The 26,572-nt window shown below is 37.9% G+C and overlaps 1 protein-coding gene across 1 annotated transcript in view; it reads right to left on the bottom strand.

The window, feature by feature from the left end:
• The window catches only part of INSC (INSC, spindle orientation adaptor protein), a 168,318-nt gene that overhangs the window by 30,587 nt on the left and 111,159 nt on the right, over window positions 1-26,572 (bottom strand). Inside the window, 1 exon segment of the mRNA XM_026070738.1 lies at window positions 23,961-24,086. Within this exon segment, the coding sequence (XP_025926523.1) occupies window positions 23,961-24,086 (126 nt within the window).

The following is a 26,572-nucleotide window of genomic DNA, read 5'->3' as shown; positions in this document are numbered from 1 at the left end:
AAGACAGAAATGAAATTCTTCAAGTTATGTGACACATGACAGAAGCCAAAAGTTTTGCTAACTCTTTCGCCCTACGTTTAGGAGGGCTGGACATACTGGCTCATTTTTAAGTTGCAGGAGTCTATTCCTATTTGTAGGAATCTCTTGATATCTGCATTACAAATTCCAGAAAGTACAGGCTTGTTTCTTTTAAATAATGCATAAGGATTTATATATTATACTTTGGGGTCTGAATTCCATTAGAATGAAGCCACACAGATACAAAAAGGATTGAGCAACAAGATGAGAGGAACTGTCATGTGTTATATAATAATGCTGAACAAGACACTGGGACCTGAAGCCTGAATGAGGGAAGGACCATACATTAGTGGTTTTCACACAGCCCTCATTTTTATTTGCCCTGGGGCATCACAGTTTGAGGAGAAAAAAACCCCACTACTCCTATAAACAAACAGGGGCTCCAGGGTTATGCATAACAGGGCACTACTGAAAATGAGATGTGCTCACTGAAAAAACATGTTCCGATCATCTAGTTTTAAATAAATAATGTCACAGACACTTCACTGCATGAGGGCATATTTTCAAACACCTGGTGTCTGGTGCTGTCTTTCAACATGCTTGATTACTTTGTATCATTTATTTTTTTTGTGTGACACTATGGATTTTATTTTCAAGAAGTGTCTGTTAGTGCACCTCTTCATGAGGAGAGGAAAAAAAAAATCACATGCAGGCCACATTTGTAGAGAACCCTCTTCATCTAATTAGAATAATGAGAAACTGCGTCTATCTAAAATGAGCAGCATACAGGTCACAGGCACAGAAGCAGTCATTATCAGCTAATCTAACTCTCCATAGTGTGTGTCTTTCCTCAACAAAAGTATCTGACAATGTTCTTGCCAGAAATCCAGATGTGTTTAAGTTAATATTATAAAACCTTAACATGCTACACTGGAGAGTTAACAAAAGTGCTTATTATTATTACTGTAACTTCATATATAACTTCTCCTCACATCAGATGAAGGTTCTTGCACAGGTCAGTAGAACATTGCACCATGAAGTTAGAAATAAACATAAATCCACCCTTTGCTCAGAGTATGACAAAGCAAATACCACAGCAGAAAGTATAGTGTTACATTAGAATAGGTAGAGAGGGACAGTGGGCAATGAAATAGTACAGGATGCATGCTTTTTTTTTTTTTTTTTTTTACTTTACTCTTTTACTGTTAACTTAGATACGAGATTCTGCAAATGCATTCACAAACAGATCTTTGGGCAAACCATTTTCCAGGATGAAAAACCATCCATGGACAAAACCTGATTTTTAGTAGTAAACTCAGTAACTGTATTTCCTAAGTGTTTCTTGCAAATATTTCGCATTTCAAGGGTTTCATTCAGTTTAGCCTATAAGATGCATTCTACAAAATGCAAGGCCTCTACAGTTTTTGAATTACATGTACACTTAGTAAATCCACCAAAACAACAGAATGCTTAACAGAATTTATTAAATATATAGAGCAACTTGTTCCAATTTAAAAGTTTTAATGTCCAAAATACACACAATTGCCAAAAAGCACTCAGTGCTTCGCCAGTGTTCCTCTTTTTAGAATTTGTTATTTTTGTTAAAAAAGCACTATGAGGCACCAACTATTAATAAAATTGTTTGCTACATTTATTACTTCACAATGGCTGTGCAATTATTTTAGTAAATTAATTTAAGTAAGTTAGCTCCAGAACAAACCTTGTATGTGCCAGACTTCTACTGGCAGGGAAATCTTGCAGCTAAGTTATAAAGCTTTAAGATAACAGTTTATAATGGAAACACTCACAGTACTATTATTAATTTGCTTAATAAGAGTCTCCATGCTGTAGTAACAAGAAAGGAAATGGCTAGCCATATTCTAACAAAAATTTCAAAAAGTAAAAAAAAGCAGCAGTTTTCATCTGGTGAAAACTGATGCAACTTGACTGGCTTCATCAGAAACAAACTATTTGGTCTTAAGATTCTTCTCCTCAAAGTTAGGAATAACTCCTTGGGTCTCCTACAAACTTTGATTTATTTATATGACTGCAGCAGCAATAAAATCATTTTGTAATTGCTTTATGCATAAGAAATTCAAGTTTAAGCTCAGCTGTTTGCATGCAATCTTTATAAGGAGTCAGAGGTCTAATATGAGCCATCAGAAAAAATGATTTTAGAGATTTTTCTCTTACTTCAACACCTCCCAGTACTGCTCTTTATTGGAATATAGCAGCTATATAGATTCTGTATCAGAAGAACTAAGGGCAATGCTAAGAGGCTGACAAAAGGGAATGTTTACCAGCTCAATGTCAGTTTTTCTTCTTAATACTGTTTGTTGCCTTACTAGGTCCCAACACAAATAAGCATCCTTATTGAGGATAACAGTTAAATATAGATATTTAAAGTTAAGCAAGTGTTTGAATGTTGTACTGAAGGAGGAACAGAAGCACAAATATGGCTGCACTTCCAATACAGGTTATTCTTTCAGGAAGCAAAGATAACTACATCATAACACTTGGTACAGTTCCAATCAACATTCAAAATCATATTTACAAGTTGAGCTTATCTTGGTAAGCTGATCCCACATCAAAACACCACACCAGAAGTCACAGAAATTGAATTTCCCTAGTAAGTGGACAGCCCAGGGTCTTCTCCAATTATTTTAGATGGAAAAATGTGTAAGCATTATGTTCATGGCAATGCTAAAACCTTAGCTTGTCATATTTTAGCTAAGAAATTGCACAGATCTAGGTAACTAAGCGTACTGTTGAGGAAAGTTGCAAGTACTACTCTGACTGTGTCATCCAGTCACTGCCTGAATGTTCCTAATTTATAAGCCACTTAGCTCATTCTTAGAATAATGCTCACAAAGGTGTTATGATAGAACGAATCTAATAACTAGCACATACTAAATATTACAGTTCACTGGTAACAGTCAAGCTTCAGTACAAATCGGCAGAAAAAACTCTAGTTCCATACCCAAACCAACCTCATCCTCCAAATCTGTAAAGCCCAAATCTGGGCTAGGAATTTCACAGGATCAGACTTCCTTGTAAGCATCTTGTACCTTGGCCATCTGCGAGGCCTTAAGTAAAACAAGAACAGCTGCTGCAGCTCTCCAGAGAACAGGGCTTCCCTGGTTCCAGGAGAAGCTCTCAGGATCAGGGCATTTTCACTTCTGTTTCAGAGGGAAGCACAGATAACATCAAGGAGCATCTAGGTGAGATACTAGAAAAGCCTAACAATTGAAAAACAGGGATATAAACATGTAACACTGTAATCAGAATTACTGAATCCCTGTGTCCAAACAACATAACTTTAGATCAAAGTATACTAGACTTCCAGCACAAGTTCAAATCCTATTAAAGACCAGGGAGTCTGGGGGGAAGAAGATGCTACTTTGAAGGATTGTGCCTTGTTAGACACCAGAGAAACTAGTACAGAAGTGAAATGGTGGCTCACTGGAGTCTCTGCTGAGACTTACTTGCAGTGCAGACTTCCTCTCCAATAGGGCTAAAAAACAGTATAAACCTCATTTTCTTAGGAATCTACCTGAGAATATTTCAGATTGTAAATAAATTTTTAAAAGATTATTTTTACAATTCAGCTATAGATCTGGTGAAGGACAAAAGGAAGAAATAATTGTGAAAATACTTCTATTTCCATTGGGGTTGGCAGACCTTTCAGTCACCTCTCATGATACAGCTGTGGTCTTCATAAGGCAGCAGGCGGAGGCAGAACCCTGGTCACATCCCTCTCACTCCTGGGAAATACGCTGCAACAAGGCTGAGCTAGCCCTGTGAAGGGCAATTGGGACTGCTAAGGGAAACCTAGCAGTATTTGTTATATCAATTCCACTATTTTTATCAGATATTAATTCAGCATATTTTTTAAATATGCTCTTTGACTGATGTCTGAAAAAGACAGTAAGCTACACAAAACAAGACCTATATAAACGTATTAGGCCAAACCTAAAAAGGATCCTGGGAAAAAAATTTCAGTCCAAATATATTTTTTAAATATCCCACAGAAAAAAAATCAAACTTGCATATTTTATTATGTTTTATCACTAGATTAGGAGCCTCCAAACAAATGAAAGTCCAGGCCAATGTCTCCTGCATATTTTCTTTCAACCTCTACATATAACTAACTTCAGAATAAAAGATGTTATGGCTGTACGTCATTCAAAACTTTGTGTTGATCCAAGTCTCTGGTGTGCCAAGAATCACCGGCTCTCTCATTTTCCATGACCAAAAAGCATGCTACAGGCTTCATTTCATGCAAAATAGCATGCATTTCAGGCACATTAATCATATAATGAACAGAAGTCTAATCTTCCCCCAGTGAAGTTAGGAGTCGACAATAAAACTTCTTCCATGAGATCAAGACCTGGCTGAGCTAAAAATTATTTCACACATCATATTGTTCAAAATTTCACTTAACAACTCCCTCTGGAGTTGTTCTGCTCACAGTGTCTGCTATAAAGTTCTGTTAGCTAACCCATCAGCAACAATTACGTTGTCTTCAAAATATATTTATAGAATTGTCAGTTCTTTGCATCCATGTGTGCGTGGGTGGGTGTGCACACATGCGTGAGTAATAACTCTGCACAGATACACTATTTAACATGTCTTCTTGGTCTGTGACAGGGCTTCCCATAATACGAAAACAAAATACCAATAGAGTAATTTCCATACTGTTCCACATCAAAATAATTTCCATAATACAAAGAGCAAAGACAGCAGCAGTATTGGCCGTTGAAGTACTCTAATTAAATACTTCCATTCATTGCATTCTAGCAGGTCTTCCTAAAAATCCATGAACAAAAGTTCCTGCCACAACAATGTGAAATTTTGCTAACTGTGAGTGAGAGCTATTAAGTGTCAGTGAGTTTACTAGAGATGTCTTCACAGTCCCAAAACAGTTATGTTCCCATTCATACGTGCATGATATTGCCCTTGAATATATACAAGGTTTAAATGGGTTTACACTTTGCTCTTCCTTCCTGGCACTGTTATGCAATTCTTGGAAGTTGCAGACGGTTGACAATTTTAGAGAGCACAACTTTTACATTTAACATTCAGACCCCAAAGAGAATGTGTATTTTATGACAGCATTCAGATTTCAACAGAGCAATGGGGGGGGGGGGGAGCGGCTGAAATCTTGTTTTGAAACACTTTTTAAACTCCTTTGGAATGCATCTTTTACCATGCATTCAGGGAGTCACAGAAGCAACACATTTGCTTCTAATTAGCTGTTGATTTCCATTCAGATCTACTCAGGACCAAAATCCATTCACCATGATCTCTGGTGACTCATCAGTCACACACATCACTCAGCAATGGTACTATTTCAGCAAAGTAGCTCCAAACTAATTTCTACTAGATGGTTCTGGCCACTGCAGAAAGCTAAGGCTTCCCACTCCTTATGCACAAAACCTGCAGGGTGTCTTCTCATCTCCATTGCTGGCCATTATGGGCTAGTTGCCCAGATGCAACAGAGGAGATACTGACTGAGCTGTCATTGACAGCTATGGCTCAGACCCCTGGCTGTCTTGCTGGAAAACATCATTCAGAGGTAAAATACAGAAGTGATTACAAGCCAAGCTGAACGGACCCCACAAAAATAAGACAGTACCTACTCCAAAGCCTGAGAGATTTTAATGGAAAGAGAAAGGGAAAAAGAGGGAAAGACATTATCTTAATCGCACATAAAAGTGCAATTGTGTTCCTGTTCAGAATGGATGGCCACAAACCATTCTGAAAAAAAAAAGCCTAATCAGTCATCTTTTAATGAGTTTGAACAACTGATCTTTCTTAATTCAATTTTCAATCTTAATCCATTTTACTGAAAAGGTCTTTGATTGTTACACCTTTTCCATCTTCTTTCCTGCATTTCTGAAATAACCCTTACTGGTATAGGCTTATCCTGACTGGCTTTTTTTCAGGATTAGAAGTCACCACTCATAACTTTCTTTACAAAATAGGAGGGAAAGTGAAGGAAAAAAGGCAGTGTCATCTCTATCTAAAATTACTTCCTTTTCTATTAGCAGCTTCAGCAACTGCCATAGTTTGTCTTTTTTTTTTCCTGTGATAAAAATCAATTGTAATTATATGAGTGTGTCTCAATTATCTGATCTTTTTCAGGATGAAATCTTCATCTAATTAATTGGACTTTTTCATCCTAATGCCCTCTCCAATGCCCTGGGTGTCTTACCTTTTCCATACAACATTTTGTGATAAATCCTTCAGTTTGACTAGACTTGCACTAGAGAGAAACCCTTCTAAAAAAGAAGCGGTAAAACTATGCCAAAAATGAGATAGAAATGTGTTATTTCATGTTTAAAAAAGCTTGAAGCTTCACTGCAGTGAAGGTAGAGGTACTGAAGGGGAACAGCACACAGAATTTTACTGAGCAACTTCAACATCACTTGCAATACAATTTAGATGGCAAAGACAGTACAGTAAAGGTGTAGCGTGTGCTTCTCAACAACCTGCAGCAGCAGCACATGGGGATGGGGAATTCAAACACTGCCAGTTCCCTGGGGCACAATTCTTCAAAAATCCTCTTCTGAGCAAGGAGACTAGCAATTTGTTAAAACCTTTAAATATATGCAACAAATTCCTCCAACAAGAGCAGGAAGTGAGGAGACATATGGCTTCATCCGTGAGTATTTCCTGGGTGGGATCATCTGACTTGCAACCCAGCTCTCCTTCCAGGATACAGGATGAGATAGGAGCAATCTTAAGATAATCACACAGAAAAAGGGGATTTTATGTTGTATTACACCTTAAAATGATCCAGCCCAGAACGAATCAAATGTCTAGCTCCAAAAATAAATCTTAAACCTATTCAAAAGTCTCTGACTTGTCTTCCCTTTCATTATAATACTTTTCTCAATCTAGAGGGTAATACAACATAATGGTTGGCTCAGCTGTGAGGTTCCTGTCATATTTTTAAGGTAACTTTTTACTGAGTAATTTAATTTGCTCTCACACCCTGTGCTATAAAATAAAGATAAAATCTACTTACCTATCTCCACATAATGCTTGGATAAATGCCATTGTAACGATGCTACCTATTATCATTAAAATAAGCAGCCATTTCTCCAGAAATTATGAGTGTGTGTCTTACAGTGAATAGTAACTTAAGCTACAGAAAGTCCCAGTGACTTAATGGGATCACTTGCAAAATAACATATTGTAACAATGGGAGAACATGTACTTAATAAGCAGCCTCTTCTGTCTAATGTCTTTTGCTCCTTATTACCCACTGTATATCCAAAGTGTCATCCATACATTGGTCCAACTTGTCATCCTTTCTTTCCTAAACTAATTTTTGACTGCAAAACAGCACCTACTTGTACATGCTTTCCTGCATCCACCCTCTCCTAGTACATCTAAAATAATGTCTGCATGTCCAAAATGCCAAGACAGCTAGTGTTTAGAATGAAAGGTGAAAAATAAATGGAAAAATAAAAGGGCTGTGTGTGCTAAACTACTAAAAGATGGAAATTTTCTACTAGATGGAAACTGTACTCCTGGAGTTTTCAAACTCAGGGCATCATCATCCTCCTCAATCACATTTTCCTGATAATATTAGACACTGAAGGCATGCGATCTGGAAATAAAATCTGAGCTCAACAGCATTAAGTATACAGAGACATTATTCCAATTCATTCAGTTCTCTTTGGAACTACAAATCACTTACTGATAAATCCCTATTCACTACCACTACTCAAAATACACAGCTCTGAGAAGACAATAATCTAATACCCATATAGTCTCATTTTGCCGTGGAGCAACTTGCTGACCCACCTAGGAAATCTGAGATTCCATGCACACTGTAATGTATGAGGGACTCCATGTTACTGGGGGCTTAACATGCTTACGGACTACTATTACTGTCCGTTTATTTTTGGTGGTGCTACTGTTAGCATCGCCTGAACTTAAAGCATTAAAAATTGGTCCCTAGAGACTTTCTTCCCACTTTGGTGACACATATCTGGCCCCCTTTCTTCCTCTCCTTCTCCCTCCTCCCTCATACAATTTACAGGAGTAAACAGGGTCCTGAAGTTTCAGCAGGATGCAGCTTCTAGAAAACTGAGCTATCAGGGAGCAATAGCCAAACTACTTTAGCAGTTTATAGCCTTCTTTAAAAGAAAGAAAGATTTTTGACTGAGAAAACGGAACAACAAAATTAGATTCTTCTCCTGTTAAAACAGACTTCACCTACAATACTTTGAGTAAGTTAATGCTTTGCTTTTGGGAGACAAAGGGACTTGTTTACAACTAACGTAATTTTCCATTCAGTGAAGCTCTTCAGAGTCTGCTCTGAATAGACAGATAAATGCCCAGATATCCTAGACTTCTCAGACGAAAAGCCAGGTTGACAAATAAGATAAGAGTGCTTGATTTAGGAGAACACTGTGCTCAGCTTTGGTTCTCATAGACCTGCCTTCCCAAATCAGCAACTGCAGGGCTAAACTCAGAGTAGATTTGGACAAGCCTTAACAAGCAGCTGGCAGTGGAAGCCTTTGCTGTAATTCCAGGGTCCACTGGGTGCCACTGTTGTATAACATAACATGTACTGCATGAGTCAACAAATTGGCAAAAACGACTTTTAACTTGCCTTTCTGGACTCCCAGAGTTTTCGAACTGTATTCAGAGAGTTATCACTCACTTCTTGTGCCCTTAAAATGCCAGAGGATAATTCTTTAAGAGACAGAAATACAAGGAGGATTTAATTTCTCCTAAAGCACTGCAGGTAAAAGATTCAAGCCCAGAAGTACTCAGATTCTCTCCCAGTTTGGTACTGGATAGGCCTTCTAGCCCCTTGACTGGAACTGCTTCTCCATGCTGACTGATGATCAACTTACCACCTATTCTGAGCTATCTCCTCTAACCTCTGAAGAGGTAATTACCACATCTCCTCTTCTAATGAGCTTCAGTGCAAGCTTAAATACCACAATAGTAAAGCCTTGCTACAAATCCGCAGGTGGCTTTATCAACACTTATTTAGTCAGTGTTCTCAAACTGTGCACATACAAAAGATGGCTATAATGCTGAAAATACAGAATCAGCCTACCCTTGAATTTACTGGCAATTAAGTATTAGTTTTATGGAATGAATGTGATTTCCATTTGATGGTTGGTGGATACCCACTACTTGCTAGATACCAAGTTTCAGGTCAGTCAAGCTGGAATCCAAAAATATTCAAGAGTTTAATGTTCTGAGTCACTTTTGAAAATCCTGGCCAAAAGATGTAGTCACCTTTAGCAAAACAACATCATGTCTACTTCAGAGAGTCCATTCTTCATAGTATTATCTTGGTTTTTACTGTATTTCCTTTTCCCAGGCCTTTGATAAATAAATGGCAAGATTAAGTTTTCTGTCTAACCTAATGGAAGATTTTGAGAGCTTACCTTAAGCATATGGAAAATTCTTACAGGTAGCAAAAGACTGTTACAAGGTGATTTCATGCTATCCTTCCTACTGGAATCATTTGTCAAACTATTCATTAAATTGAACTGATAAAACCACAATTGTTTCAAGTTTCTGAAGACAGAGGAAGCAAAGTCTAGGTGGTTATGAATTTTATTTTTATAACTTCTCACCTTTTCTCTCACTCTTCTCAAAATGATGCACCCTTGTCTGGTAACCAGATGTTGGCACTGGTAAGTACTGAAATTCCTATAGCTATTGATCTTTGAAAGGATCTCAGCTTTCTTCTAGCAGAAATCCAAAATACTTGAAATTCTGCCATATTCTGACACAGATTTTCCTGTAAACAGAAGCATGTATGACTCTGCCAACGCTGCCTGTATGATCCCAGAGATGGACAAAAAAAGGAGAATATTTAAGGATTTGTCTGGCAGATACAGGCTACTCTGGGGCAAAGAAGCTACAGCAGGAAGAGAGAAAGATAGAAACTACGCAGCAAATCAGGGAAATCAACAGAGGCAACCAGCAAGGAAAAATATACTGAATCTTAACCTGATCTTCGTCTTGCATCTGAATTGATCTTCTCACATTTCTGTGGCTGTTTGTGGCTAAGGAGAAACATCAAATAATTTGTTAAGGTAAATGGCTCAAGAGATTTCCATGATAGGAAATAAAAGTATTTTCAAAAGAAAATTGAGACAGGACTAGCAAGTCACATTACTGCAACAGCTCTGCTAAGGCTCTCTTCTCGGCATGCAGGTTGCTGTTCATCAGAAATGGCAAACTGTGCAGGAATGACTATCATCCACGTAGTTGCTCCCTTTACGCCTGTTCATTAAATCATATTAAAAACGGCAACAAGATAAAACAACTACTTACCTGCTACTTAAATTGATATGTGACTGTTAGACGTGTGTGTGGACGTAAAGGGAACGTCACAGACAGGAAGAAGATAGGGTTTATAAATCAATTTGCGTTGCAATAAAACTGGCAAATCCCTGCCTTTCCATTAACAGCTGGTCTGAAATGCCTTCTTTTAACAGAGAAGGAGAAAGACCCAGTCCTGCCTTCAGGAATCCGGAACACGTATATTCTTTTCTGTTTCACCAAGGGCTAGAGAAACTGCCCATTCACAGCCATCTGAAATACTTTCCAAAGGGGTCCTGTTCTGCCTTCAGAGTTCTTTAGAGCAGTGGTCAGGCTACCAGAGGATTTCAACTGCAGCACTGCTATCTCCTGTTTATTTATTAGGGATTCCTTTTACATTTTTTCTGTTTCACTCCCTCACCTTATTTCATAAACTTTTTAATAATTAATGAGGGATAGTTAGGGATAATTAGGGACTCTGGTGAAAAATGAAAAGATACTAAAAGTGTTTTTTTTCAACTAGACATTACAGACTGCAGTATCACCCAGTAGAGATGAAGATTTGTAGGCAACAGACTGACCAGGAGATGATCGCACTTACTGAAAGGGCCCATCATGCGCAGAACTTTCATGGCCGTAGTTGCACCTGTTCATGTGACAAGTGCTCTAGTGACATAGGACGTCACTTCAACCTCATAAGCACCCAGCTCCCCATTGCCCTCAGTCAGATCAAGACTGCCCCCAAGCCACCCACCCCTCTCAGAAAAGAGCTCCTTTGAGAATGAAAGTTTACATAAAAGATGCATATTTCCTTATAAAAAAACATATGCATAAAGAGGTGGGAGGAAAGGCTATAATGTCCTAAGGGACAGAGACAAGCCTTTTAGCTAGTATCTCGACCACTCAGTTGCAAGTATGGCAGGCCAGGGACTAGTAAAACTAGTAAGACACCTTCTGCTCTACAAAGATATCAGTGTTCACAGCCTCTAAGGTTAACAAATAGATAATGTTCCCACTCTGCCTTCTAGAAGTACCTTATCCTGCCTTTGGGGAGTTGAACTATTGCAGAAAGCTGTTTCCTTCTTCAGCAAGATTAAAGACAGTAAGAAGGGGGGAACCTTGACCACACCTTCTTTGTAAGAACAAAGTGGGAAGATGAGCTCTTACAAACTAGAATGATTTCTGCCTTCTTACTTCCACCTGCTGGTCCCATGGGGATTCCTTCCCCTCAAGACCTCATCTCAGCTCTCAGGTCAAATTTTTATTGGAAGGCTACAAGCTGGTAGAGTTAAACAATCACCTACACACAATAAGCCTAAGAGACTGTCTTCAGCACTCCAAATTACTTCCAAATTAAAGAATAACACTAAACACCCAGCTGTTTCCAGCTCAGGTTTATGTCAGCTCTAATTAATCTCCAGACTTTCTCTACTGAAACACAGGGTGGAGGAGGAAGCCTGGCATTCTGTGACATGGAGCAAAGTATCTCTGAAAACTGAGACTCATTTTGCAAATCAGTATGCCTGATACTACATAAGCTTACCTGTTCATTTTCAGGGGTGGCAAAAGAACAAACTCAAAAGGCCCCTGGAAAAGAAATGTTGTAAACAGTACTGGCAAGAGAAGGAACAGTCAGTGGCAGAGTAATTACTGGGACCTTAATGATAGTCAAGAGAAGTATGATACAGTTGATAAATGAGCAATGCTGTTAGACATTCAGCTTTTCAAAACAAGATTATTATCTTAAAGGGATGGGATTGTTCTTCCAATAGCTCTTTAAAGGTTTTTGAAAAGCTTTATGAAACATGAAAGTTTAGTATAAATCAGGCAGAATGCCAGATCTAAGTGGTTTCCTGCAAACAAGCCTAAGCAAAAAAACATTATACTGAAGCACAAGACAGGCCTCTACATCACCTGCCATTAGTTATTAATTAACCCTCACTGTTTTAAGAAATACAAGGTGACTAATACATATCATGGGTGAGCTTCAGCTGAGCCACATGGTAACTCTAAGTTCATTGCAAATGTGAGGTAAAAAGCAACTTAAACAATTAACTTACTTCTGTTTTGCTAAGAGTACATCCAGGATACATTACTGCAGTAATTCAATACTTTTAGCCCTGACTTAAAATGCATGTCACAAAGAAAGGATATAGAGTTTGAACATATTGGTCAATTAGCTGGGACTGGGTTTTATTCCTTCTATTCCACTTTTACAACAAGCTCTGGGAAAACTCATCTCCTAGTAAGCGTTAGCAGTTGGCCCACAGTAGAGAGCCAGAATATACTGACACTGACAGCAGGAAAAGAAAACTCTGAGATAACATTGCATTTATATATTTCTGTTTGAGTGAGAATGTTAAACTACTAAGCACTCATCATGTAAACTGAGCAAATCTTCTGGTAGAACATTTAAGTAATAGTGGCCAGTAGCAGAACCGGTTAAAGCTGTTACCGTAACAGTTTTTGGCATGTACTTTTCCCCTATTTTGTAAAGTGCTCACTTTTTTCTAGTAATAAATACTGGAGAGGAGAAAAGAGAAAGAGAGAAGGTTTTTTAACCACATATTTTGATGATAATTTTGGCAAATATTGGATGAAAACAAACAACCAAAAAAATCCCCCAAACAATAATACACGTGAAAAAAAAAGGGGGGGGGGTCACAAAATATAAATTTGTGAATTTCCCTCTCTAACAAGATCCAGAGCTTCTCTTTTGGGAGCACCTCTGGGACCTGATTTGCAAAAGTTCCTCCCTACATGCAGCTACAATTCAAGGACTAGGGAAAATCTCCATAGTTTACACCTGCCCTGAACCTGGTTTGTAGGATTCCTACTACCTCCCTGTGCCAGCACGTGTGAACACTGATAAGGGCTGTGGTTTGTTAAAAGGCTTGTTAACCCCATCCTGAACCTGAGAAAGGGGAGAGTGGCTTCTGCAAGTACGAGAATTACAAAAGTGGTTCTGAAAGACAGCCAAGGTCTAAGAAACTGCGTAAGTTGAGGTTTATGCATTTTGCTGGTTTGGGCTTCTACTGAAAAACAAGCCCCAGGAAGTGGTCAAGTTGAGAAGCTCACTCAGAATCTGGATGCTCTTGTGAGGTCCTGACTCTCACCCCAATTGCTGACTGCCACTCACTACCAGATCAAGGTAAGCCAGTCGCTTTGGCTGGCAGCCTCCATTATGTTATCCTCATGTATGACTGAGACTAGCTCATTTACAGATGAGTTAACTCCAGCAGATAGAAACATATAGCTCTCTATGCTCCAACTGGCATGCCCTGTAGAAAAGAAATGTAAAACAGCTAGAAATGGGGGAAATTCTTCTTGACTGGGGGGGGGGGGGGGGGGGGGGGGGAGGAGATGGAAGGGGACATTTTGGTCATTCAGTGCATCTGCAAGTCTAGTTTTATCCTAATGAGGAAATCTGTAGTGTACAGTGAAGGTCAAGTTAAATGAATGAGCAAAGGATTTCTCCTTTTGTTTTTTAGTAGTATGCAACTGTGAAAACTGGTTCTTCAAAATTAAATGTGTATAAAAACTTTGAAGGTCACTTATGCAAGCAAGAATAGATGACCAAGAAACTATATACAGCACTAGAAAACTCCAAGTCATAGTTAAGGTCAGGCAGCAAAATAAGTGTGGCAGAGGCCTTAGAAGGCAGAGTAATGCCAATACTGAATTCTCAGGCTCCAAAGACCCTTAAACTTCCATTCTGTAACCAGATGGTGTAGGTGAACCTTTCTTCCTGCACAGAGTCTAGCAGGGGGTTTAGGCAAGCTGAAGGGTCAGCCCTTGCATGAAATGCAGGCTCTGGGCAGTAAACTCTCCCTGGACCTTTCTAATGAGTCACCAAAAATATCACCAGCAGTGAGTCATGAAGTCTGTAGCAGGACGGGTCAGTTAGCCTCTAACAGAATCTGTGCTGAAATTAGATGTACTAATCTATCTAATGCGTCTGTCTGCATGACTAAGTATTTTCACTCTTATCTCTGCTCGCACTTCATTCTGGCTACAGCTAAGCTATTTAATGCACACAGTGTAAGTGTATCCAATATGTGTGCTACAGGTGTGTTATCACAAATGCAGATATGAAATGCAACGACTTCCTGTTGAGTGAGAAGAAAAGAAGATTTAAGAAAGATGTCCTTCTGATATGTCTTTTCTTAGGGCCATTTCTTTCCAGTTTCTTTTCTGCCTCTATCAGGGACAGGAAGAATATCTGAAGGTCCAAAATAGCTCTCTCCCTGCACTCTTTTTAAATGCTTCAATTGATTCTCATTAATCTCTGCCTTCAGTTTAGGAGCTGACTAAGCTTTTCCTTTCACCTTAAAATTAAACGTGCTTGATTGATAGATTATTATTATTATTAGGTAGGAAAAACCCACCTGTCATTAGATGTGTTGGCTTCTGTTTCCTCAAATGTCATCCATGGATCATTTGTCACTGCTTTAAGCATTATTTTAAATCCTTACAGAAAAATCATCATCTAGTGATTTCCAAACTATTTTTCATTTATAAAATTCTCGTAACATCCTGACTTTTGAAACATAAATCTAGAGCTATTTGGAGTGCTTTAAATATAATACTTAGTGCAATATAAAATCAATAGATAGCATAAAATACTAACATAGCTGACTGCAAAAGCCATGTGTAAATTATATGGGAGCCAAACAAGTGTAGAGTGGGAGCCTGGCACCAGCTCAAATCCTCAAAACGAAGTTGGAAGGAATGGCAATCTACTGGCACTGCTCCAATTTGATCTTGCACAGTAAAGTGAACACCTCAGTAAGCTGGCACAGTGTGAGGATTTTCCTTTTCAATTTTCAAAACCTGTTATAGTGAAGTGTACTTTTTAAAACAAGAAAGAAAAAACTTAAGACTGTCTCTTCTGCACCTCAGGTAAAAAAAATTCAGGTGTATAAAATGATAGAGCTGTGCAGTAGATAAGAAAGTAGATGTTGCTCCTCCTGGAACAGCTGCACCCTATGGGGGAACCAAATGCCAGAGTGCACACATTTTACCAGCTCACAGCCTGCATGAACACTGCATTGGGGCTGTGTCAACATACAACAGAGAAGGGGTAAGATCCGCTCTGAGTGCATCATTGATGATACCTGAGTACCACTGCAATGCCTTCTCTTGATTAGCTGTTACTAAAACATGACAAAACCCAAATCAAGCAGGATTCATTCGACTGTTAAAAAATTTTTGCACACAACTTACTGCAGCAGGCATGTTATTACAGATCTGTGCTTAAGCAATCCGTCACTTGAAGCACAGGACAAAGGGAAACAAAACCTAATTCTGTGAGTGACATGAAAGGACTCACACTAAAAGACTTTTGAAATGTTCAATGTTGGGTTAAAAGACAGCTTGCCCTTTTGTTATCTATTTTTACAGGCTGTCTGCTGCACCTATACTGAGGAAAGAGTCATGGTTTGTCAAAAGGATCTTGCACCCATTTGACCTGGCTCTGAAAGTTTTGCTTTGCTCCTCAGCACTGTAAGGTATGTTCAGTGATGGCCAAAGGGGTATTTACTCTATGAAAGCCTCAATTCAGAACAGACCAACAGATGTGCATCCCTGTTGACTTTTTAAACAGGTAGGGGTTCAATTGCTTTCAGTGAAATTACTGACAGGCTTAAGGCTAAATGCATATGCATATGTTTGCAGAATCTGGGCCAGGCCTGTTATCTAAATGACGATCTACTGATAAACAACAGAATTTGTGTTCTCTAAATGGCAGCTATTCACAAACTCCTTACCTAAGTCTCACACTCTTCTACTTTACTAGTATTATCAAAATGTTTATCTTCAGTGGTGCGCTTGCTGGCTCCTTTCTCTCTCTTCTAAAATAAGTAATATGATTAAAGTGAAGCAAAGTTTGTAGGGAGAGGTAATATCTTTTATTAGAGCAATTGATAGATATCTCCTTAGACCAACAGGGCTACAACAACACAACCACTAGAATTCAATTAGTCATTTTAACAGAATTGGAATAATGGCAGTGACCTCAGTCAAAGCATTTAGTGTATACTTTTTCCTACAGAGATCTGGCAATGCCCCATTATCCCGCACTAACATGTCTGTCTTTATTTGGTTCCATGTCTCTTGAATAAGACTGTCAAAACCACCTTGTTTTTCTCTTTGCATGATAAAACGGGTACTAGCATAAAGCAAACTAATTTTAATCTTCTGTGTGACTGGCAGTAGGTTTTGAACAGACCAAATGATACTGCGCGAATTAGATGCCAGTTTTTTAAACATCATGTTTTCACACTGGCTTTCAGCATTCAGAATCATGTTCCTTCCACGACTTCCAAAGTGATTTGCCCTAGAACTGCAGCCTATAGCATCTGAAGATTCCCCTCCGGGCTCATCAGGAATGGTCAGACTCTGTGGCTACCTACAAAGTCTTGCTATACTTGCCTGGGATCGTGCTGAAAGGAGCTGCATTTACTAATTATGTATATATAGCCGTGTAATCAGGAGGTACAACTGGAAACACCACCTAATATATATGAAGCCAGCAGTTGAGGAAGGGCAGTTCCCGCACGCTCAGATATGATTTAATGAATCTTGCGGGGGCTTTTGACAGAAATGTAATTTGCCAAACCCAGCACATTTTTCACTGCCAATTAATTAAACAGCCTTACTGAGAAGAAGTGTTGAGTAAATTGAAGAGCTGCAAGCCTAGAACTTTACATTATCTAATTGTGCCACAAACTCAGCTACTGAAATAGATTTGCCTGGTTATCGAAAAGGCTATGTAGAAAGCAACTTCTGAATGTGTTGTTCCCCATGCTATTCCTTACTGTTCACTATTTTTCTTGTCTCACTGGAACTCTTCATTCTCCTCCTGTGATCTACACAATTACTCAGCAACAACTACAATACGTAGTTCCCAGCTCTGGATGTCAATGGTACAAAGTGTCACTATGCGCAGAGCTGGGTGTTGAAAGTTGCCTCTCTCAAGATTCAGAAGAAAAGAAATCTCTTTATCCGTTCCTCATTATTCGTAACTTCACAAGCACTATTTCAAAGCCTGATGACAACTGGCCAATCCAAGGAAGGGGAGCCAAAGCAACGATGCTGGATGCAGAAAAGGGCATTATACAAATCAGAAGAGGCAACTTTTCAGCCAAAGGGTTTTAAAAAGAATGCATGGCTTGAGCTCTTTCCACCTAGATCATCTCACATGCCCTTGGTACACAAGCCAGTGCCCTGTGGTTTTAAGGGCACAAAGAGAAGGTTAAAAGTTTATGCCCATTCATGAAGTTTTACATATTTTTCCTGTAAACCAGCACTACCTTCTGGAATAAATAAGAATGATACTCTCTCTTCACAGAACAGTATTGGGAACACATTTGTCAACACGAGCCATGAAAAACTGGAAAGGATTATAACTTTCTGTGTTACCATGCTTTTGCAGGAAACAGACAAGAAAAGTGTCCCCAACAACTTATTCCCATCAAATGATTTCTGAAGTTCTTTTATTTTTCTATTAATGCACAGCCCTTTCCTTGCCTTGTCTCACTCAGGAGATATGATAACATGAAACGAGAGACTTTCTATGAGACTTTCTATGAATTAAATTATATTTCTATGAACAAATTTTAAAGCTCAAAAAAATTTTAAAAAATATTTTTCTTAAAAATCTTTTCTTAAAAATCTTACAATTTTTAAGATCTTGAATTCAACTCATTTTAGAATAAAACAAATATCTATGTAATTTTAATTATCTTTTAGACATGCCTAATTCCTTGTTCTGAAACAAACCAGGTACAAAAATGCTGCAATGGGCCATAAGAATTTTTCATACATTAACCAGAAAAAAAAAGAAATTTTAACAGAAAGCTCTTTTCTTAACAAAGAGACAGGCTAACAGGCTGAGGCAAACCTCTGAACTTTGAGATTTTTCTCACTGCTGGAAGTCCGGTAGGAAGCCACTGTTTGCCATGATAAAAATCAACACTTCACTGCTTCTGAGAGGGCTGCACACTACTCCACTCTTCTTGAAAGAGCAAACAACCTGCAGACACGCTTCAAAATCTAGTTACCTATGGGCTTGTCCTTTCTAATCAGATCTCTTAGAAAGAGATCATTCTGAAGTATGACTCTTCCTGATATTTTACATTTGGAATATTTAAATACAAAGACAGTTACAAAGTTCATACAGATCAGGCAAAGTTAGGATCTCTCACATGGTATGAGATTATTTAGACACCATAACAGGTAGTGTGGGAATAAATACATTCAGGGTTGTGGAGTATTCACATGCTACAACAACAAAATCCCCCAAAAGCTTCGGTAAGTGCACCACTAGCTAACTTTTGTGTTTAAATTTTAAAAACTGGTGATTGAACTCTCATACCTGGTCATCCAAGTCCCAAAACCAAAGCTCTCACAATGATTCTCACTTCTGTCTCAGCCTACAGCTACAGGAAACTCAGTGGTTTTAGTCACCAAGAATTAATGCAACACATTACTTCAGTCAGCTCTAACTGCCTTGAACTTTTGGTTTCAGATGTTAACCTTAGCCAAAACCAGAGCATTACCTCGTTTCAAACTCAATGTATCAGCTCACAATCACCCAAAAGCGACGAACAAATTGTAGTTTCAGGTTCTGTAAGAAATATTTTACTTAATTCTCAATAAAAAGAGGTTATTGCAAAAATCTCGTGCATCTCATCTGTGCTTGACAGACTGCATCCCAGTCATGCAGAAATTATTAGTGTGTATAAAATCATGGTTGTGTTTAAAAATCAGACTGGGTTCACAATGATCAACAGATTTTAGGTCACACTGATGTTTTACAAGTCTTTGTGAAATTTTTGCCGTTTCCCAAACACAAAAATTGTGCAGTTCATACTTGCTTTCCCCGTCCATAGATTCTTTTTCTGGACTTAAGTCATTTGATATAATGCGTTTTAAATGAAGTATTCAAAGCAATTTGCAATCCATATATAGGCAATTTTGCTTAAAGCACAGTAATAAAATTTTTCAAAAATGTCACAGCTTTTATTAATTAAAGTAACAATTGTTGTCACCACTCTCTCTCTGGAATAACTCTCTTAATGAGTTAATTCCAGGTGTCTGGCTCTCTGGACTATTTTAAATATAGTAAGTAAATATACACTGCACAGTGTTAATATTTAGGCAGCTGCTTGAATGAATACCTGTATAAACCATTTTATTTTTGTGGCAGTTGAGTCTTGATTCTAGGTCCCAGCTGAGTTGCAGGTTTTTAATGTAGTAATATTTTACATGACACAGGTAAAAACTGCAACATTGCATCTGTTTGTTATTTATTTCTGAACTAACTCTGCAGTTCTTTTATCGCAGCAGGAATTTTGCCTCAACAAAAATCACACAAGTGAGCTTCGGCATAGCACGAAAATTGGAAAGCTGTGCCTTCTGGCACTGATGGACAACTAGCATTGTATGGACAGGTCTGAAACAGAGAAACTGCCATAGACTTCAGGTTTTAATAAGGCTGCGTGTCAGCAGATATATAGGAGATTCTGCGCAGAGAGCTCTGCAAAACAAGGACATAATGTCGTCTTTGAAGTGAAGGGACTAAAAAACTGTTTTGGGCTAACAGCGTGCTGGGATGTACAAGTGTATTCAAATGCAAACCCCTTTTCTAGCAAGGCTACTGCACGTTGAAGACAAAATCTATTTAGATTCTACAGGTCTTCATGACGAACATGATATTTTAAGTGCGTTTCTTCCCAATGTAAACCTGAGGATATACATTTTCAGACAATCGTAGATCACAGGTTTTTTTGCCTTAAGTTTCATGAAATGCACATGTTAAACTAGCCCAACTCTTTGCCTTCAATAGTCCTTCCTACACAGAAACCCTTTAAGTAAATTGAATTGAATTTTCAAAGCACACTGGGAATGGTCCAGATATTCTTCCCTCTACAACCCTCATCACATGTCTGTGTTGGGAGCTAATCTCCCACTACATCGTTATATTTCTGTTCTAAACATTCCAGAGATGCAGAAATCCCAGAGGCTGGATACACGAACAGATCTCTACACACTGATCTCACATACATACAGTCCATATTTTTCTATGGACTGTTCTTCAGCTTCTGCTCAGGCTCACCTCCCTCAGATTCCTTTTAGTTCTTCTCTTTGTAGGGATTTACTTTATTACTTCTTTGCTTAAAGTCCAGAACGCCGAGAACATGAATAACCATTCTTTCTGATTCTATAGGCTTTCTCCCAGAAACTGTGTGCTCAGAGACCACAAGACATAGACAACATAGCTCTCGCTTACCTACAGGAAACAGGCAACTACAGGAGTAATGCACAGGAGGAAAATTCTGATTGCTTTTCTAGGATCTCACCACTCCACCCTGAAATGGGATTGCTCAGACAGCTGAGACACCAGAAGGCTCTAAAGCCCCTGCCTGCTGGTGTGGATGTGGATTACGAAGTTAAAGTCTCCTGAACAACTCAAAGCACCAATTACCACTTGTGGAGCACAGGTCACATAGAAAAACATTCATTCACACACAGTCATCAGTCACAAATTGAGGTAACTTCTTCACTATCTTCATATATTAAAAGCCTGAACTAATTTGTTCATGTTAAGTTCCTGGAGCTGTGTAGTTCAATGCACAATGAAGCAACAGTACTCTTCCAAAAGTCATTAAAGTACCAGCAAGTGAAATAATAAACTATTCTAAACTGGCATTTTAGCCAACTGATTTTGCATTTATTGTAAATATAGACAACTAGATTCACCTAAAAGTAGAAACTAATCATTGTACCAACTACATTTTTATTGCAATTATAGGACAGACAAATCTGCTTATCAAGGTAATGAAAAAATAATAATGGCTCACAGAAGAGAGCTTTTCAAAGTATGCTGGAAAGCACAAGACAGGAAAGAACAGGAATTATTCTTTTAAAAAAAACGAGGAAAATATTTCTGCTTAAAATAAGAGATTTTCTACATCTTTAGAAACGAGAGCTCAACTGCTACTTTCCTCACTAGTAACCAGGAGAGTATTTCCACATTACAGTCCGAAAACTTAGTCAAGACAAATGGTTTAAACCCCGTATAGCATCATTCACATTAAATTTGCACCAACTACAAAGAAAGCGTAACATTCAGGTATCTTAAAATCCAAGAAAAATGTTAGACTACTCTCTACTTGCATTGCCTGCTGTGGACATCCTACTGACTCTCTTGCTTGCTTTATATATAGCCATCTCTGTCAAAAGAGATGCTCTTGATTTATTACCGAATTTGCAAGATTGAAGAGCATTGAATAAATTAACAAAATTCTTAACATCTTCAGTAATTAAGCACTGCAATTATTGCAGAAAGTATACCACCCTCTTTTAGCTCACCTCCCAAATAAGTGTTCCATTAGAAATGACATCTCTTACTGTTTTCCTTTAAGTGGTCTTTTATACACTTTAATGGCTGCAAAATCTAATTGAAATAGAGAAGCTTTTTTTATCTTGAATTACCTGAACTGTTTGGGGCCCAAGCTTCATCTGTTTGAATGAGGTAAAAATACTGTACTAAAAATACAGTACAAATTGCACTGTTGTTTTAATGCACTAGGTGGCATAATGATATTCATGTTAGAGCAATTTAAATGCTTCACCACTACCCTAATATTTAATTGGGCAACAGAAGCAGCCCTTTCTGCCAGACAAGAGGTCCTATGATAATTTCTGCAATAACAGGAACGCTAATATTGTTAAACCTCTTTTTTGTTCTTTGCAAGAGTACTTCAAATTAAAAAAAGAAAAAAACAGGCTTAAACACAACAGTATCAAAAAGTGGTGTGGTGTCCAGATCAAAATCCTGGTCATCTGATCTGATGCACTTTCCATTGATTCCCTAGCGTCAGAAAATCTCTTTGCTTCTAAACAGGTGTACAGGAAAGGGTGAGAATAGGGTACTACCATAGGGTAGCAAAAATTTCTTGTTTACTATCCCCCAATAATAGCTCCAGAAGAAAGTCATGGCAAGTATTGCTTTCATTAAACTAACCTCCTTCCATCAGCTATACAGACTGGCAAACCTGGCTGAAAGATATTTACAGGATGACACAGCATTGTAATGGCCTGCGTTGTTCAACATCTGCTAGTACATGAAAGGACATTAACCTCCCTGAAGGGAAAATTTCTTTGCTTCTTTTGATCTACGAAATATTCCTTCCCTCCTCCCCCTACCTCTCCTCCAAAAAAAACCCCAACAAAAAAAAACAAAAAACAGTGTAATGGAACCACATAACATACAGATCCTCAATAACACAATCTTAGGCAAAGTAATTGCCAAAGTGATATCCAAATACTCCTATAAATCTTTGCCTGTTATGTCAGGTGAGTAGGATTAACTTCCAACCGCTCATGTTGCAGATGTAGGTTGTGCCAAGATATGGATTTAAGAATTGAAGGTCCATGTAAAAATTAACTACTGAGTGTAGTAGTAATGATTTCAGTTAAAAATCCTTTAAAACCTACTCCAACCCTGATTTTGACAAAATTTACCCTGAGCAACTTTGTGACCAACACTAAAGCAGATCAGAGTCATATGGACTTGAGAGATACCGCTTTTTCTAGGACTTTTGTTTCATCAGCTTTGATATGGGCCACACTAAATGTATGGTGACACAGCCAGGATTTGGACCAGGTGAGTTTAATCAGTTTTTTCCATCTCTATTAATTCCACTATTATTATGGACATAATGAAAGATCCTTTTAGACCAATTCTGGTGTCAGTCTGAACTAGCATTATGTCAAAAAAAATTTAAGTCATCTTCATTTACTGTAAGCTCAGAGACTTGCTTTTTGCTGCAGATGTTCTGTCATGGTTTGCTTCAATTCTGGGGAGTAAATTACAAGGTACGTCAATGTAAAGTGGCAGTGAAATCATTTATCATTAACTTGAAGGGGCCATTATTCAGCTGTGAAAGATGACTGTTTTATGAAATTCAAAGGATGAGATCATGATTTAGTGACCAGGAGAAGTGTTCATTTTCCAAAACACAGCAGTATATAGCGAGAAAGAGGAATAAAGCCTAAGCAGTTGATACAATTTTATCAGGATAATGTTTTGATGTTATTCATCCCAGTTAAAATTGGCTTTTATGAGACTTGTTGCTGATTAGCAGATACACTTTGCTATTGGTTAGCTACTATATCTGTTCCAGCTTTTTTGGGCAATTATAGCTCCAACAGGTCACTTCAGTACCACAAGCAGGTGCCCTGTTTGAGTGTCAGGAAAAGGATCTAAACAGGTACAAAGCTTTCTGTGTTTTAAGGGGTTTGGATATTTGAAATATTGGAGTTTCTAAACAAAGACTTTAAAGACTTCAGAAATTATTTCACTAGCTTCTTGACGTAGCCACTAACATATTTACCCGCTTTATGAAAATTATCCTCATTTAGAGGGCTTTTTTTTGCAAACAACTAAATAGGATAATGTTATTGCTACAACTAATTCTGTGAAGACTGAAGATCTGTTCAGCACAAAAAGCATAGTATAGAGCATTGTACAAATGTCACCAAGTTACCAAATTTGAGAAAAGATTAAAGACAGGACTCCTCTGTTTTATGATGCAGTCAGTACAGAATGCTGAAGCGCCTACCTTCTCCAGCTGGTGCATCCCTTCCTCTACGCAGCAAATGGATGCCAACGTTCTCAGCGTCTGGGGGTAAAGGCACCTGAAACAATCCTGGCGGCAGATCTTAAAGAGAGCAACTACACCTCCTTCCTGCAGGGGAAAAGCAAAATCAAGAAAGAAGCACTGAGTGTTTCCCTTGTACTCGATTTGGATTTTGGGGCGGGGGGAGAAGGAACACTCCCTTAGTAATTTATCCCAATTAGCTATCATCACAACACCAACAAAGAAATGTTAAGCTCACACAGAGAAGTCAAGCTGATTAATGCTTATACACTAAGTGATGAAAAAGTAATATAGCCTCAGTGGAAGGTGTGCTTAAGCTATTGACTTTTACCATTTACAAGCACAATTTAAACGTGACATTCCTGTGAAAATTACACAGAATTATCAATGGGTTGCAGTTGGAGTGACAGTTCAACCATAGCCTATTAGTTTAAAACAGATTTCTGTTAGCAAATATTTCCCATTTCTCTACATTTCTGAGCTCCATAAGGTATTTGCTTAATCCTAAAATATGAAGGAGAAAGTCATATGGTTGAAGAGCAACAGAAAATAATGTGGAAATAGGTGTCAAATTTTATACAGATACAATCCATAGTATCTTTGTCCTCTAGCACATGGAATTTGTGTTGCTACACATTTTTCTATAGATGTGGCAATTAATGACATAAAGATTTGAGTACACACACATCCCTACAATAACTAGCCTTAATCATTTCCAACATAGTCTGTAAACATATTAACTGTTAGCAAAGTTCACATAATAAATAGAAAGATATAAATAAATACAGACAATATATGCACTTTATGTTTTCTACTGAAATGTCTTACATTTCAAAATGCTATGGCACCAGGTAGAATACAGATGCCTTATATTATATAAGAGCAGACACATAATAAAGAGGGAAGTATTTGAAATATTAATTATAGATGAAAGAGCTTAGATTAAAAACATTCAGATTACAGTAGTAAATTGAAAATAACAGGAATCAGGGACCAAGAGATAACCAAGAGTAATATATACCTTAGATCTTAAGCCTGCTTAAGTGGCCCCTACATAAAAATATTTTTCACATTCACAGAAATCATTTTTCTTCTCCTCAACTATTTGTGTTATTTGAAAACCTTTAGCTCAACAGGTTGTTCTGACACAGGACTGTGAATGTGATTCACACTTTACTCATTTTCAGAATCCTTTTACATTTTTGTATTAGTTCTACTGAAATATAATACTGCAAGCAAAGTTCTCTCTTCAGTACAAGTTTAGCAAAGATAGATACCAGTTTAAAAGAAGATATTCTTTAAAGAAAGACCAGAATTGGACAAAAAGAACACCTCAATATTTTCAAGATACAAGTTTTACATCATGTCTTCACATATGTACATGTTGTTTCTATGAGGTTAATGGAAACAATAGGTTTACATCTAAGAGTAAAATTTGGTTCTGGAATTGAAAAAAGTGCAAGATTATTTTATATCTAGTACTGCTATATATAACCTACTGCAGAAAGACATTTCTGAGCCATTTTTATAAATGAAGGTGGAACAGTAACAGAAAAATGTTTCAGTCATGGTTTTCTTCCACAAAAGGATATTAATACTTCGCCCAATTAGTAATTAAATCATCTACAGAAAATACAGAATTAGCTAGACAGAGTTGTCCCCAAACTTAACATAATTGCTTTTGGCTTTTTTTATTCTCAGTTTGAAAGTCTCCATAATATAGCAGAATCAGAGATGATCTGATTCTCTACTTTGATCATAATAAGTACAAGTTTATGAATGACACTACTAAATCTCCAATGATGCTGGTACATTTTCTGCAAGCTTTCTGTATGACAAATAGGTACCTTGCTTTTGCCTGTGATGAACAGGGAGTGATTTGTTACTGCATTTTTCAGGAGGAGATGCAAACTGTTTATTTTGTGCCCTGTGTGCCATTACCAAGCTGTAAAAGGTTGATCATAAGTAATGAATCTAGAGAGCTGTAGTGAAATATGGGATATGCAACAAATACTGAGCCTGATTTTGCAGCATGTCAGGAGCACTCAGCTGTCCCGAGCTTTACTGGGATTTCAGTATTCCCCAGAATCTATTCACCTCTTCCAAAATTTATCCCCTGTACCTTTATCAATGATGACAGAACTACTCCATCTGACAGGGATAAACATAAGTTGGTTAAATGGGTGAACAGTACCATTCAGACAAAAAAAACATAACAGCACTGAGCTTTGCTTGCTTTGGAGATTAATTTAAAGAACACCTTTCCAAAATCTCCTGCTACATCTAAGCGTACTTTGTTTATCCCTTGTAGACTTCTGGTCCAAAACTGGAAATGTCAAAATAATACATGAAGGATTGCTCTTGCTGTAATTCAAATTGCATCCAGGAGGGGCTTCACATACTCTCTGCAGTCACAGGAGATGAGAATTTGCTTTACTGCTTGTTGACCTACTTCTCTCCTTTATTGGATTAATATGAATTCAATTTCCTGGAGACATCCCCAACATGCTGTTCTGAAGGTTTAGCAATAGATAGCAAAATTGCCCAAAAGATAATCACAAGAAATGTGTGAA

The sequence above is a fragment of the Apteryx rowi genome, unplaced genomic scaffold, assembly GCF_003343035.1.
Source record: "Apteryx rowi isolate R43461 unplaced genomic scaffold, aptRow1 scaffold_107, whole genome shotgun sequence".
NCBI classification, from domain to species: Eukaryota; Metazoa; Chordata; class Aves; order Apterygiformes; family Apterygidae; genus Apteryx; species Apteryx rowi.
Note: the sequence above shows the minus strand (reverse complement) of the source record. Positions and strands in the feature narration are given on the sequence as shown.